Source organism: Cololabis saira, chromosome 19, assembly GCF_033807715.1.
Source record: "Cololabis saira isolate AMF1-May2022 chromosome 19, fColSai1.1, whole genome shotgun sequence".
Classification (NCBI taxonomy): domain Eukaryota; kingdom Metazoa; phylum Chordata; class Actinopteri; order Beloniformes; family Belonidae; genus Cololabis; species Cololabis saira.
This window is the reverse complement of record NC_084605.1, coordinates 2926873-2943839: the sequence shown is the minus strand read 5'-3', so window position 1 is coordinate 2943839 and position 16967 is coordinate 2926873. Positions and strand designations below refer to the sequence as shown.

At 44.4% G+C, this 16967-nt stretch overlaps 2 protein-coding genes across 2 annotated transcripts; both read right to left on the bottom strand.

Moving 5' to 3' along the window:
* Positions 1-3562: 3562 nt before the first annotated feature.
* Positions 3563-5013, bottom strand: LOC133419739 (E3 ubiquitin-protein ligase TRIM35-like). Its single transcript, XM_061709144.1, has one exon. It carries the CDS (start codon positions 4949-4951, stop codon positions 3563-3565), a length of 1389 nt encoding a protein of 462 aa, XP_061565128.1. The 5' UTR covers positions 4952-5013.
* Positions 5014-11962: 6949 nt separating this feature from the next.
* LOC133419229 (NHL repeat-containing protein 3-like) lies at positions 11963-15850 on the bottom strand. The gene is made up of 3 exons (XM_061708272.1): positions 15555-15850; positions 14444-14646; positions 11963-12742 (listed from the first exon to the last, which is right to left on the bottom strand). The coding sequence occupies exons 1-3, from the start codon at positions 15808-15810 to the stop codon at positions 12119-12121; spliced, it is 1083 nt and encodes a 360-aa protein (XP_061564256.1). The 5' UTR covers positions 15811-15850; the 3' UTR covers positions 11963-12118.
* Positions 15851-16967: the final 1117 nt, after the last annotated feature.

Below are 16967 nucleotides of genomic sequence, written 5' to 3'. Positions count from 1 at the left end.
CATATTAATGATTGATACCATGAAGGTAGAAACCAAAGGTATATATATGTGCATTATTATTATATTTAATATATATACATATATATACGCATACATATGCGTACACATACATAAATATATACATACAAACCCAGTGATTTTTTTTTTTTTTTTTTGGGGGGGGGGGGGGGGTGACGACATCCACTGCCAATCCAGGAAGCAGGAACACACGGAGACACACGTCAAGCACTGGAAATCTGCAACAAAAAACCACAAACAAAACACGAAACCGGCACGGAGCCAACCAAAACAACAACAGCAATCGACCCAAATCTTGAGATCTGATCGCAGTCTGAGCTAAGCTACCGCTAACTAACCCCAAAAACTACAGAGCAAGCATGCAGGTGAACAAGCCAGTGTGTATGTCTATGTGTGTGTATGCGTGTGTGTATATGATCGTGCGTGTGTGTGTGTGTGTGTGTGTGTGTGTGTGTGTGTGTGTGTGTGTGTGTGTGTTTGTGTGTGTATATGCGGAACCCAGGCCACCAGCAACCCCACAGAGGGGAGAAGTAGGAGGGAGGCAACCCACCCCCTGCGAGGCCCCCCCCCCCCCGGCAGCGGCCGAGGGGGCCCGCGGGCAGGGCCCCCTCGGCGCGGGAAGAAGCAGCCAGGGATCCCGCGGCGGCGGACCGCGACCCAGGCAATCCCCGGCCACCCGCGGCCAGGAGGCCCTCACCCTTCAGGCCAACGACCCCCACCCGGCAGGGGGCCAGCCTGCCCGGAGAGGCAGAGCCGCCCCTGGCCGCCGACGTGGGCAGGCGCACCCGCCCCCACGAAAGCGGCCCTCCAAGACCAGAGGGGCGCCCCGCCGTAGAGGCAGCGGGGGGGACCGGAGACGGGCCCGGAGAGAGGGACATTAAGAAATATAATCAAGGGACTTGAATGTACTTTTTTGTATCTTTGTATTGTTGTTTTCCTTTTTAAAAAGAAAACAATTAACAAAATAATTGTCACTCTGTACGTTTTTCATGAATCTAAAAGCTTAGAAAAACTTCACTGATTCAAACATAACATACAACAATTTAATCATTTAATTAAATGTTTTCTGTATAATCCCAAAAAACAGGTTTTAGGTCAGAGTTTTTAGGGTCATCACAACTCACTACAACCCGTCTTACAAGACGAGATATTTGTAATCTGCTGCAATCACACAGCTGATTGAAAAACAACAACAGGTCTGTAAGTGGCTTTCCAATGTCACTTACTTGAACTTTTTACTTTTTTTTTTTTTTTCCTCTTATTGGTACGGCAATACTAGAACAAATTAACCTATCCCTAAACTTAGGATATGTACCACAGGTTTTCAAAGTTGCAGTAATTAAACCTTTACTTAAAAAACCTTCTCTTGACCCAGACACCTTAGCTAATTATAGGCCAATTTCCAACCTTCCATTTGTATCTAAAATTCTGGAAAAGGCAGTTTCAAGCCAGTTATGTGACTATTTGTATAGAAATGATCTGTTTGAAGTCTTTCAGTCAGGGTTTAGAATGCATCATAGCACAGAGACAGCACTGGTTCGAGTCACGAATGACCTCCTTATGGCCTCAGATAAGGGATTAGTGTCCATACTGGTTCTACTGGACCTCACATAAGGGATTAGTGTCCATACTGGTTCTACTGGACCTCAGATAAGGGACTAGTGTCCATACTGGTTCTACTGGACCTCAGTGCTGCTTTTGACACTATAGATCATGGCATTTTACTGCACAGGTTAGAGCATGTTGTTGGGATTAAAGGGACAGCTCTACGTTGGTTTAAATCATATCTATCTGACAGGTTCCAGTTTGTTCATGTACATGAGGTTTCGTCAGAACAGTCAAGGGTCTGTTATGGTGTTCCGCAGGGTTCAGTGCTAGGGCCAATCTTGTTCAGTTTATACATGCAGCCGTTGGGAAGTATAATCGAGAATCACGGCATACATTTTCATTGTTATGCTGATGATACGCAGCTCTATTTGTCTATGAAGCCGGATGAAACAGAACCGTTAGTTAAACTTTAGGCATGTCTTAGGGACATCAAGGACTGGACGTCCAGAAATTTCTTGCTTCTAAATTCAGATAAAACAGAGTTTATCATTCTTGGTCCAGAGCACCTTAGGAAGGGACTAGATGGTGTTGCGATGGCTTCCAGTGCAACTGTGAGAAACCTTGGTGTTATTTTCGATCAGGATTTGTCGTTCAAACCATATGTTAATCAGGTTTGTAAAATAGCGTTTTTCCATCTCCGTAATATTGCATGTAATGTGTTATTAGCAGGATGTCCAAGTAATTTGCTGAATAGGCTCCAGCTGATCCAGAATGCAGCAGCACGAGTACTGACAGGAATCAGCAGGAGAGACCACGTCTCTCCAGTGTTAGCGTCGCTCCATTGGCTGCCCGTAAAATTCAGAATTCAATTTAAAATTTTATTACTTGCATATAAAGCCCAAAATGGCTTAGCTCCGCATTATTTGCAGGACCTGATAGTGCCTTATGCTCCTGGCAGAGCTCTCCGTTCTCAGAGTGCAGGTTTACTCGTAGTTCCTAGAGTATCTAAATGTAGATTTGGAGGGCGGGCGTTCTGCTATCAGGCACCATTACTATGGAACCAACTTCCAATCTGGGTTAAGGAGGCTGACACCACCTCCACCTTTAAAACTAAACTTAAAACCTTTCTGTTAAGTAAAGCCTATAGTTAGTGTTTAGTAAACCAGTAGCTGGTGCTGGTAAATCTCTAGGTAGTGTAAACTCTAGTGTGTTAGAGTCAGTAGTCATAGTTGCAGCTATAGAACAAGACTATAATAGTTAGTCTCAAATATAGATTGGTGGTAGATATGCTGCTATAGGCTTATGCTGCAGGGGGGACATGATCCGCTGGGCGGTGCCTCTCACCCTTCTTCTCCTCTCCTTTTCCCTGCCTCTCTTCTCCATTACCATTTTTATTTATTATAAATATCTCATAGCTATCATTTTTGTCCATCGTTCCTGTAGTTTCTTGTGCCGGCCCCCCTTTTTTTTTTTCTTTTGTGTATGTTTGCAGGCCGGAGCCTCAGGAGCTGCGTTCTGGCCTGTGTTCCCGGCCCTCCCCCCCCCTCTGGTCATCCCGCTGCTGCTTCCACCTGCCTGCTGTGCTGTCGACGTCCCTGACTCCCCCAGTCTGGCCTTCGGCAGGAGGGTCCCCCCTTATGAGCCTGGTCCTGCTCAAGGTTTCTTCCCTCCTAAAGGGGAGTTTTTCCTTGCCACTGTTTGGCTTAAGGCTTTTCTCCCACTAAGGGAGTTTTTACCTGCCATTGTTTATATAATAATTGCTCAGGGGTTTATGTTTATGTTTATGTTTATGTTTATGTTCATGTTCTGGATCTCTGGAAAGCGTCTAGAGACAACATCTGTTGTATTAGACGCTATATAAATAAAATTGAATTGAATTGAATTGAATTGAAAGAATGTCAAATGCAAACGAGGTGGACGATGATACGACCTTCCAGGGGATGTTGACTCGTCTCGGGGGTTCAGATGTTGGAACCACCACGATGTCCCGACCCGACTAAATCAATACCTTGGCGGCAACCTTGAATGTCAGGATCTTCAATGGGTCTGAGCTCCGGGTGTATATGTAAGGAAACATCACGCCCGTGAACCTGTGCGTGAAGGTGTGCATGACTGTGTCTGTTTCAATATCCACGAACGACAGATTCCCCTCGTCGAAGTCCAGATAAACCCCAATCCTCCGGGGCGTCACCCCCTGCTGGTCTTGCTCCGAGCCCGATCCAGCCAACGCCTTGTATCTACCGTCCTTGAGTGAAATCCTCCACCGCTGCGGCTCCGCTGTGTCGCCACCATCGGCTTCCAGCATTCCCACCTCCCAGTCAGCGTTGCCTTCAACATCCACTATCCAACTGTAGGTCCCTGACTCCACCACCTCGGAGACCAGGACGGTGCCGGGGAACCTGGTCCTCTCCGGGTTGCTCGGCAGATCTTGCGACCCCCCGAACGTGACGCTCACCAGGTCGTCCGACACGACGAGCTCCGGGTCGGCGGTGTTTGGATCCAGGATCACGGGACTGTAGCGCACCATGTGCTTCATCTTCTTCCAGATCTTGAAGGTCAGGTTGCCCAGATGTTTGGCAACATCTATCAAAGCCCCTGGAACCGGCTCCGGGTCCTGCAGAACCGGGCCCTGCTTGACTCTCCCGGTCGCCACCTCGTGGTTGAGCAGCAGCGAGACGTCTCCGGCTGTCAGCTCCGTCTCCGTCGCTCTGATTGTGTCTGAAAGAACGTCCATGTCCCGGGTCAGAGCCTCCACCTTCTCCTTCACCAGCCGACTCTTCTGCTCCTCCTCCTTCTTGAGCGCCTCCACCCTTGCCTTCTCTTCCTCTTCCAGGAACTGGTGAAGCTTCTGAAACTGCTGCCGGATCTGCTTCTCGGTTTCCTGGGCCTGGACCGGGAGGTAGTCTGCTGTGAGGAGGCAGTCCCCCGTCACCTGCTGGAAGAGCGTTAGCTTATCCCGTAGGGGGGTCAGGTCTCTCTGCAGCTCCTGGCGGAGTTCCTGGGCCGCCTCGTCGATGGGGCTGAACCGGTGGTCTCTGTGAGTCCTGGAGTCCCGGCAGACCACGCAGATCGGCTCCTGGTGGTCCAGACAGAAGATCTTGAGCTTCTCACCATGCAGGCTGCACATGTGCTCGGACCCTGCCGCCGCCCGCTGCTCCTCGTCCCGCAGAAAGGCCTCGCACAGGTTCTTCAGGGCCAGGTTGCGAGGAGGGTCGGTCCTCGATGACTTCCTCTGGCAGCACGGGCACGGTCGTGTTTCCTTCTCCGCCCACCACGACTGGAGGCAGGCCCGGCAGAAGCTGTGGCTGCACGACAGAACGACCGGGTCTTTGAAAATGTCCTGGCAAACGGGACACGAGAGGTCTTCCTCCGAGCTAGAGGCCATGTTCTCTCCGGTCGACGCTGACGGTTCAGACTGTCAGTTACTTTCACTTCTGAGCTGCCTGAGGGGGCTGAAGCAGGGTGAGTGCAAGGACGCCCCAGCGGTCGCAGGGTTCTGACTTTGGCTGCGTTGTTCGGTAGTGAAAGTATTTCTGATGTCTGAGGGTTAGTCATCAGTCAAGAATCTGGACCGACTGGTTTCCTGGTGGAGTTATAGTGGGCGGAGCTTCATGCCAACTCTTGTGTGTGTGTCTCACTTTACCAGACTTGTTTCCTGTATGTCCTCACAAGTGTTGACGGTGATGCCGACTCCAGCTGGAACCAGTTTTTTCACGTCACTGATTATTTTATCTTTACAGCTTCTGTGTTCAAAGGTTGCAGAACATTGATCCACTCAATTGTTGATCACATGATTAAAACTGGACCTCAAATTCTGAAATGGAAAACGAAGAAGAAAAAACCACACTGACCACTAGGGTCCAAATCCAGACCTTACAGTTCCTCCACTCTCCCGTCTATCCCCATGAGTGAGCCGCCCATGCCTTTATCCCTCTAGCCAGAGGAAATGCACATCCAGATCTGGACCCTTGTGGTCGGTTCTGCAGGTGTTGTGGAAATTTTATAAATTGCACAAAGTGCAACCCCGACGGAAAAGGTACGAAAAACCCCCGACAGAAAAGGTATGAAAAACCCCGACGGAAAAGGTACGACCCCGACGGAAAAGGTACGAAAAACCCAGATGGAAAAGGTACGAAAAACCCAGACGGAAAAGGTACGAAAAACCCCGACAGAAAAGGTATGAAAAACCCCGACGGAAAAGGTACGACCCCGACGGAAAAGGTACGAAAAACCCCCACGGAAAAGGTACAAAAAACCCAGACAGAAAAGGTATGAAAAACCCTGACGGAAAAGGTATGAAAAACCTCGACGGAAAAGGTACGACCCCGACGGAAAAGGTACGACCCCGATGGAAAAGGTAGGAAAAACCCAGACGGAAAAACTCAGCCGGAAATGGTACAAAAAACTCAGACGGAAAAAGGACGAAAAAACCCCCACGGAAAAGATACGAAAAACCCCGACGGAAAAGGTACGACCCCGTCGGAAAAGGTACGAAAAACCCAGACGACATTCTCCAGACGACATTCTCCATCTGACCCACATGAGGCTTTTGAAGAAACTGCCAACTAGATAAGATGTTAACAGTAAGATAATATGCAGCAGTCATGCAGGAGCCATTCCTAATGACGTGGCGGTGGCACTATGGGCTGTTGTGCCACAAAGGGAGTGCTAGTTCAGTTATTAGAGAGTTATTAATAATTGTCTCATGATAGTTATTAATAATGAATAAAGAAGATGACTCATCCAAATGAATCAATCAAAACGGGGCACCACCTGACTTATCAGGAAGTAATAACTAAACAACAAAATCAATCAGATTTGACACAAAGCTGGTATATTAAAAGCCTCACATGGGGCACCATTTATATTGTGCCACAAAGGGGGTGCTGGTTCAGTTATTAAAAGGAACCCTGGTTATTAAGACTTGTAGTCCCTAATTAGCCACAATTGTTCTCTTATACTAAAATACGTTGTTAGAAACACATAAAATAATCTAATTGCTTTAAAAATCTACAATGTTTATCACATATTTTGACCTGCGGGAGGCGCCATGTTTTACCTGCGCAATGCATTCTGGTGGCGATGACGTACGACGGTGGCTCTGGGAAGATAAGCTGCGTTAGTTTAACTGGGACAGGTATCTAAAACATAGATGAGCAGCACTCTCCCGGCCGTGGAGGCTGACGAGGGAGCCCATAAGACGTCTTGGTTCAGGCAAACTGGATCAAAGTTCTGTGATGCATTGGAGATCTGCAAAAATGATCAATGTCGTGCGCATCTTACCAGTGCATTAGGCTCTACGCCGTAGGCGGCGTAGCCGTGGCTCTAGAGCCTGCAGCGCCCCGCCATCCGCTCTCCACTCTCGCCGGGATGTAGACGCCGGTGGACAGGACGCACGTCCACCCCCCCCCCTAAAACCGGCCTCTGTGCTGGGTCCACTGTTTGATGACAGACCAGAAGATGAGGGGACTGGCCTGGGACTTTGACGAAACGGGAGGCGCAGACTTTGCGTCAAATAGGCAAGAACATCTTTATTTATTTTATGACGCCAGATCTGGCTGGGGTTTTTATTGTAGCATCGGCTATCTGCTAGTTGAAACGTGTGGTCTGTTAGTCTATCTGAGTTTTATGGTGTTTTTATAGTTCATGCTTTATGGTGCTGTACTTTTTTGTAGGTGCGCCGTCACCTTAATGTTTTTAGCTGCATTTTCATCTGTGTTTCATCTGTAACAACGATGTAATGTGGATACAAATTATTTTATAAACGAAGGGGGGGAAATATTCGGTTTTAAAAATACCCGGCTATTTCGGATGCATTTAATCAGAAAAAAGAGAAGATAATAAGCCTTTTTTCTGTTTAGAAAGTACAAACGTAGACAGATTACAAGTACTCACCCATTTTTAAGGAGTTTCGGAGTTTCTTTCAGGAGCACGGGCGGGTGCTGCAGTGAATAAAGGCGGATTTATGGTTCCGTGTAAAATCGACAGCGTAGCCTACGGTGTAGGGTAAGCGGTGCACGCAGCGTTCTGTGCGACGCCGCGTAACCTACGCCGTAGGGTCTGCGTTGGTGTAACGCGGAACCATAAATCAGCCTTTTAAAAAGCGAGTTTCAGCTGTCAATCAAAAGAACGTTGGGGGGCCTAACGGGTTCGTAATTATAAGGCTGTGGCCCGTCATATTGGTGTGAATACACATTCACAACCTATAAATAAAATTTAATTGAATTCAATTGAATAGATTGGGCCGTGAAAATATTGTCAGACATTAAACCGGTCCGCGGTTCAGAAAAGGTGGGGACCAGTGAGCTACTGTAGATGACTAGAGGATCAGGAGTCCCGGGAACCACCAGGAAGATCAGGACAGACCCCCGTATGTGATGTTTCCTGCATGTTCTCAGCTGTCGTGCTGCCACCTGGTGGTGCAGCAGCATTCTACACCAGACTCTGCTGCCCCCTGGTGGAGCAGCAGCATCACTACACCAGACTCTGCTGCCCCCTGGTGGAGCAGCAGCATCACTACACCAGACTCTGCTGCCCCCTGGTGGAGCAGCAGCATCACTACACCAGACTCTGCTGCCCCCTGGTGGAGCAGCAGCATCACTACACCAGACTCTGCTGCCCCCTGGTGGAGCAGCAGCATCACTACACCAGACTCTGAGCCCCCTGGTGGAGCAGCAGCCTCATCACCAGTGCAATAACTTTGTGCAATATTACACAACACTTTTTCTATCCTTATTATTCTTTTTAGGCTTAGGCAATTTACACCCTGCTACCAATGTAAGCTATTTGCACCCATGTATAATTAGAAAAAAAAGTAAAACATTCTTTTTTATCATGCACTTCGAAAAAAAGTCAAAATGTATTTCATGTTTATTCTCGAAATTTCGACTTTATTCACGAAATTTCGACTTTATTCTTGAAATTGTATTTCAACATTAATCTCGACAATTTGACTTTTTCCTCGACATTTCAACGTTTTTCTCGAGGTGCACAATAAAAAAAAATCTTCCCCTCTCAAATATTCTTTCTCCTGCACGGCCCTGATTCTCTTCCGTACAAACACAAAGCGTAACGTTCGCTCTGAATTCCGTTTCAGAACGGTTTTATTCATTCTTTTTTCATCACGGCAGTGAAATGGGAACAAATGAAAATTGAAAATGAGTAATAATGTTTCCATATGTCGACAGGGTGTGAACAGCTCAGCTGATGGGGCTGATATTTCTACCCTGGTGCAAATAGTCACTCCGTTCTTTTTCTATTTTTAATTTTTGTTTTTACCGTTTCTTTTCTTTTTTTTTCTTTTTGTATCTTTATACGGGTGTTTGGTTTCTTGGGTGTTTTATTTGTACATGACAGAGCTGAGTGAGATGGAGATGTCAGTTTCCTCGAGGAAAAACCTCCCAAAGGGATTAATAAAGTCTGAATGTGAATCCCAGATGACCTCTGACCTCTGACCTGAACCAACATCTGGGAGCAGATGTGGAAACCTGGACGGAGGAGCCGATTACCCATCAGCCCCTGCAGCTGCAGACCCCACCATTAACACCATCACACATTCAACAAATCCATTATTCCTTCAGTTAAAATTGTTTAAATTTCATGAATTAGTAGACTATAGTATTCTACAAATTATGTTTAAAGCTCATAAGAAAACTTTACCAATCAACATTCAGAAAAGATTTGAAAAAAGAGAAAGCAAGTTTAACTTAAAAGGAACAGAGATCTTTAAAAAACCAAGATTCAGGACTAAATTGATGGAACGTTGTGTTTCTGTGAAAGGAATCAGTTTATGGAACAATCTGAATAAAACAAAGAATCAAATCAAACATTACATTCAAAAGAACAATTAAAGCCATTATGTTAAGGAAATATAATGAAATATGTTAGTTAAGTTTGATTGACGTCCCCATCGTCATGAAAGGTCTAAACATTGATTGTTGTTGTTGAATGGTTTTAACTGAATTGTAACTTGGGAACTAAAAAGGAATGTGAGTCTGTGTCGGCCGCAGATATTTTATTTTAGTGTTTTATTTACTTTGTTATTGTTTTTTAATTGACGTTCTTTGTCAGAATCAGAATCAGAATCAGAAAAGGGTTTATTGCCAAGTTTTCACACGAGGAAATTGTTATGGGGATTGGTGCAACACAATGCAAATATAAAAACAAATATATAAGAGATAAGAGATAAAATAAAATGAAATGTATAAACAATAAAAAGTATAAACAGTAGAATAAAATGTAGACCGGAAATGTACAAAATGAAGTTTTAAAGTGCCGGGTGAGTCTGTACAAAAATAAAATTTATTTCTTGGGAAAAAGAAGCAGATTAAATAAGATTCTTCTTCATTCTGCTCCCTTTCGTTCACAATTTAGGAACGTTTGTGTTTATATTAAATTGTTTTAAGTTGTTTTATTTTATCAATGAATGAAATAAAGAAAAAAGAAAAAAATAAACACATTCACCGTCCAGAACACAAGTTTTTATTGGCTCCTTTAAACTTCACATGAGACAGAAATGATTAGTTCTGCATGCAGGGGGGAATTACAATCACAGATATATATGTATATATATATGTATGTATATATATGTATATATGTACAATCATGTTTGTTCATGAGGAACCAGACGTGGTTCCTACACGTCACTTCCTAGTGGCACAAAATCACACTCACATTCTGCCTATCCCGGTACTTTCTAGCGTCTACAAATGCAGAAATGTTCATATCCTTCATTACATTTATGAAGTGATTAGTCTCCTCCTGGTCTTGGTTTCTCCGTGTTTAGAAGAACTTCCTGGACTCAAAAGACCAGGATTCCTGGAGAAAAGAACATGAAAACAGATTCCTGTTCCTTTTGATGGGGAAAGTTGAAATTTCGAGTTTAATGTTGAAATACAATTTTGAGAAAAAAGCCGAAATGTTGAGAAAAAAGGCAAAATTTCAACTTTATTCACAAAATTGTACTTCAACATTAATATCGACAATTTCTGACTTTTTTCTCAACATTTTCCCCCAACAATTAAAAAATAAACACAATTAAACGAATAAAAACACATTCACAGCTTCAGCCGTGCACAGTTCCCGGTGGGAGGAACCACAGACCAGTAGAACTGGACCAGGAACCACAGACCAGTAGAACTGGACCAGGAACCACAGACCAGTAGAACCAAAGACACCCGGGAGAAGTTCCAAGGTGGACAAGTAAGGACATGGCACAGTACAAACAATACAAGCAATTAAAACAATATAAACATTATAAACAATATATACAATTAAAACAATAGAAACAATTAAAACATCAGGTGAATCAGCTGGGAACCAACCAGGAACCAGCCAGGAACCGACCTCCTCCCTGCAATCCTTCCTGGCGCGTTCACCAACAACGGTAGGAACTTTAATGATCATCTTAAGTCCATTAAAGTACGACACATGAAAATGGCATAAATTGCGCCAAAATTAGAATCAGAATCAGGTTTAATTGACAGAAAAACAATGAATTTGACGTCGGATACACCGTCGGCGACACAGATGTTTATGATGCGCCTGTTTTCCAAGGGTAACACTGGGATAGGGGAGGAAAAAAGGATCTTCACACTGTGTATAAATACACAGTGTGAAGATGCAGAAACACCTCAGCACATAAAAGCAACAACATCATCACGAAGACTTGCATGTGGGTGTGGGGGGGGATTACTGGGGGGTCCCGGCACGGTACATCCAAGTGATCGCTGCGGCTTCGTGTCGCTCGAACCGGGAGACTGTGTTGGGGGGGCTGATAAGAGGGGGGGCCGGGAAGACGTTGAGATGAGGGAGGTGGTTATCAGTAAGTGTGTGAGCGGTAAGTCTGTGAACTTTGCCCCAGAGCTGCTAGGGCTAGTGGGGGCAGAGCATCTTGTTTTTATTCCACCAGGGAGATTGTGACTGGAGCAGCGGGCCAGGCTGCTCCGTCAAGGTCAGATTATAGAATCAACAATTGTATTGAAAAAAACAGGCAGATTCCAGTAATTTTCCATCTGCCTTGAATCTCTGGTTCATCAATAGTGACTCCAATCAGACGAATTTGTGATCAATTCCCGCCAAGCCGAGCTTCCAACTTCTCCAAGGTTCTTTCCATCTTGCCAATGAGCTCAAAGACGCCGCCAGAGTGTTGGTCGCAGAGCTTATCCCCTCAGCCACGTCCGGCAGCTTTGAGAGGGCCAGAACAGCTGTCGACGACTTACGCATTTGTCGATATGCCAGGAATCCACCCATTGATCGGGCCCTAATTAAGAATTAGGAAACCTTTTTCTCAACATTTCGACTTTTTTCTCGAAATTGTACTTCAACATTAATCTCCACATTTAAAGATTTTTTTTCTCAACATTTCAACTTTATTCACGAAATTTTGACTTTTTGAATTTTTTGGGGTATTGGTGTTTACATGGCCGTGTCAACCGGGTTATTGCTAATATTCCGGTTAGAAAAGGGTTATTGATGCATGGAAACGTAGGTTCCGTGGGTCCAGCCCCCCCCGGGCTGAAGGGGGGGGTCTGTGGTTCCGGTTTCAGGTGGTCTAGCGCAGCCCCCCACCCAGCCCACCCAGACCCCCCAGGGTGAAGGGCGTGAACTTCTGCGCCTGCTGCGCCCCGATCTGGGCCACGTACAGGTCCCCGGTCCCCGGGTCCAGGTCCACCAGGTGGGGCTGGACCTGGTCCCCCAGCTGGACCACGGAGACCACGGTGCACTGGCCGATGTTCCCAGGGGGGGGCGCGGCCAGCAGGCTGACCTGGCCGCTGTGCAGCCGCACCACCACCAGGACCCGCCGGTCCGGCGACACCCGGACCGAGTAGGGCCCGTCGTCCCCCCCGAAGCAGGACCCCCAGGACCCCAGCCAGTCCCCGGTGCCGGCGCTGAACACCTGGATCCGGCGGTTCCCCCGGTCCGCCACCCACACCCGCCGGAACCCGTCCACCGTCACGCTGTGGGGGATGTAGAACTGGGCCGGGCCGGCGCCGGCCCGCCCCCCGTGGACCCAGACCACCCGCCGGTCCCGGTCCAGCTTCAGGAGCCGGTTGTTGAGCCCCCCGTCCCCGTCCACCACGTACATGTCCCCCGACGGGTCTACGAACACCTCCGACGGCTGGTCGAACTGCAGCGGGTCCAGACCCGACCCGGGTCTGCCCGGGGTGCCCAGGACCTGGGGGGACAAGAACCGCGTCAGAACCATGAGTCCGGATCAGAGTCCAGTCCAGTTAATAATAATAATAATAATTAAAGCTGCAAGCAGCGATGAACGGGCCCTTGCGCGTGCAATTTTATGTCAAACCATTCAAAATGGCAGAAATTATGGCAGAAAGTAGGAACTAGGCCTGCGTTGAAAAAATCGATTCTCCGAATTTAAATCGATTCTCATATTAATTCCTAAAAATTGATTCATATGTCTAAAGATCGATTTAAAAAAAAAAAAAAAAAAAACGTTTTTTTTTTTTTTTTTTTCATTATTACATTACAACTTTTGGTACTTTTTTGTTTATGGCCAAAAATGTTGTTATTGTTGTTTATTTTGTTGGACACGAGAATAACTGGTGCCATGTTTTTGCCTTTAAATTGGTTTAAAGGTATGAAAACATTAAAGTTTTCAGTTATAATTGCATAAATTGTCTATATTTCATTACTTTATATACTGTCTTGGGGTTTCATTTGCATAAATGTTAAAAACCAAATTCTCATAAATGGGGAAATAAATAAAACTGATTTCATGCGTCTCTGTTTCCTCCCTGGATCTGTTTGGTAATTCTACACGATGTTTCTGTTTCAGTTCTATCAGCATTCTGGGAGCTGATTGGTCCTTACAGCATCATTAGCTGCAATACTTGCTGTTTAATCTCAATATAATACTAGTATTAATATGTTGCATAACTAGACAGTCATATAATTCATGCAACAGCTGAAAAAACAGTTTTATTAACAGTAACCCAAATCAATATCGGATCGAATCGAATCGGATCGAAGCGTGATAATCGAATCTGAATCTTTAGAATCGGAATCGAATCGATTCTTGATATTTGAATCGATCCCCAGCCCTAGTAGGAACTATCAAATATGGACCAATCAGATGAAGGGGGGGCGCACTTTTCGGCGTCTATCGTCACCACGGTAACGCTTTTGAAAGAGAAAAGTAATGCGTGTTGTTGCAGGATGGAGACGCACATTTTGATGTATAACACACCTGGGTGTACGTTACGGTTCGGGCCGTATTAACGGCCGAAGGAATGGCATAAATTGCACCAGAATTACACAATTAATTCAAAATTTTCAAAATGGCCGACTTCCTGTTGGGTTTGGGCCATGGCTCCAAGAGACTTTTCTTTAAGTTGTGACATGATACAGGTGTGTACCGATTTTCGTGCATGTACGTCTAACCGTATTATGGGGCTTGAGGCACAAAGTTTTCTAGGGGGCGCTGTTGAGCCGTTAGGCCACGCCCATTAATGCAAACCATTAAATATCACATTTTTCACCAGGCCTGGCTTGGTGCAAAATTTGGTGACTTTTGGGGCACGTTTAGGGGGAAAAAAGGCCCTCTTTTCATCGGAAGAAAAACAATAAAAATTCCTACAGATACAATAGGGCTTCGCACTGTCAATAGGGCCCTAATACATTTTATTTGTAACGCACTTTATATTTGAATCAAATCACAACAGTGCCTACATGAATAGGTCAGGTCTGGTTTATTATATATTTTATTGTATTGTATACTTTTTTTTAAAAGCCTCCTGTGGACAAGTGTTGCGAATTAGCATGTATGCTAAAACACTCAAACAGTGCATTTGGTTTGTCCTAGGTAATTGTGATGTCCATAAAGAAAAGAAATAATAATAAATTACGTTCCACCCACCTGCAGCAGCGTCCCGGTGGGGGAGAACTCCTTGACCGTGTGTCCCAGCGGTCCCGTCCCCACGTCGGTGACCCAGACCGACGGGTTCTGGGAACCGGACCCGGCCAGGAACATCCCGTGAGGCGTCTCCAGGTCCGAGGAGTTCCAGGACGTCAGGAACCGGCCGTCGGTGCTGAAGACCAGGACCTTGGGGACGTTGACACCTGGACCAGAACACAGGGGTGAGCTGGACCAACCTGGACCAGAACCAGGACCAGGACCCCCAGGACCCCCCAGAACCAGAACCAGGACCACCCCTCCCTCTGTGAAGGTGTTTAGTGTGCTTGAGTCCCGGTGCAGCCCTCTGTCCCCCTCTAGTGGTGACCTGTGAACATTACCACGGTGGAGTTTTGAACTCATATTTCTCTGGCCATCAGATATGGAGGATTTTTTTGTGCCAAAATTAAATAAATAAATAAATAATTAATTAATTAATTAATTAATTAAAATTGGAATCAAATATGACATTAATTAATTAAATGTGTCATTATTTAAAATGGGAATGAAATATGTAATTAATTAAATGTCATTAATTGATTAAAATTGGAATGAAATATGACATTAATTAATTAATTAAATGTTTCATGAATTACTTAAAATGGGAATTAAATATGTTATTTTTTAAATGTGTCATTAATTAATTAAAATTGGAATGAAATATGTCATTCATTAATTAAATGTGTCATTAATTAATTAAAATTGGAATGAAATATGTCATTCATTAATTAAATGTGTCATGAATTAATTAAATGTGTCATTAATTAATTAAATGTGTCATTAATTAATTAAATGTGTCATTATTTAAAATGGGAATTAAATATGTAATTAATTAATTAACTAAATGCGTCATTAATTAATTAAAATGGGAATGAAATATGTCATTAATTAATTAAATGTGTCATCAATTGATTAAAATTGTAATGAAATATGTAATTAATAAATTAAAATACAATTCATTTTAGGTAAAAACATATATTCAATTATTTCAGTATTTAATTAATTATTTCAGTATTTAATTAATGATATATTTATCCAGACCCCTAACCCCCCCCAGGGTACCAGGACCACGTACCTCTCTGGGCCACGTAGACCACGCTAGCGTGCGGGTCCACGGCCACGGCGAACACGGGCCCCCCGAACAGCTCGGGGTTCCGGGGCCAGCCCAGGTCCAGCTTGTAGAGGGGGGGCCCCGTTAGCTGGTACCGGTCCAGACCCCCCCCGGCCGGGTGGGGGCTGCTCATGCTGCCGTACAGGACCAGCAGCAGCAGCACCAGGGACACGGAGCTGGACGCCAGCAGGCAGCGCTGGCCCCTCCGCAGCAGGGCCATCGGTCTGGGGGGGGGACCAGGTCTGGGTCCGGTCTGGGGAGACGGGGACGGGGGTGGAGTCCGCTACAATGGATAAAGTTCACTATTATTGACAATATTCATTACAATTGATTATGTTCACTACGATTGATCACAGGACTGTCTCAGAAAATTAGAATATTGTGATAAAGTTCTTTATTTTCTGTAATGTAATTAAAAAAACTAAAATGTCATCCATTCTGGATTCATTACAAATCAACTGAAATATTGCAAGCCTTTTATTATTTTAATATTGCTGATTATGGCTTACAGTTTAAGATTAAGATTCCCAGAATATTCTAATTTTTTTAGATAGGATATTTGAGTTTTCTTAAGCTGTAAGCCATAATCAGCAATATTAAAATAATAAAAGGCTTGCAATATTTCAGTTGATTTGTAATGAATCCAGAATGGATGACATTTTTGCATTACAGAAAATAAAGGACTTTATCACAATATTCTAATTTTCTGAGACAGTCCTGTATGTTCACTATTATTGATTATGAATGAATGAATTTATTTCGTGTATATAAAACATGTATATAAAAAATGAACAGTAACATCTTCATATGCACATAGGTTCGAAAAAGGAGTAGGAAGAAGTTTACACTTTTTCCTAGTTCCTACCCCTTTATAACTCTATGAATTTACATTACTGCTATTATTATATCTACACAATATCCATATAAATATAGTCTATATAAACACTACGTATTATGTTCACTATGACTGCATAAGTTCACTATTATTTATTATGTTCACTATGATTGATTAAGGTCCGTGTACTTTGCAGCCATCCGTTATTTGTTTTGAAATGACAAAAAAAAAATAGAGAAATAATCCAAAATAATCAGTTTCCCATCTTTTGTTTTGAAAATAAAAAACGGAAAACGGATCGTTATCCATTATCCGATTTCATTGATGTGTTTGAAAATCGAAATTGGGAATTAAAACAGCGAATGGAAAACTCTTTTATCTATTTCCTATTCGTTTCCAAGGGGGGGGGGTTTAATTCCCAATTTCGATTCTCAAACACATCTCATCTCATCTCATCTTCTCCCGCTTTATCCGTTACCGGGTTGCGGGGGCAGCAGCCTCAGCAGGGATGCCCAGACTTCCCTCACCCCAGACACTTCCTC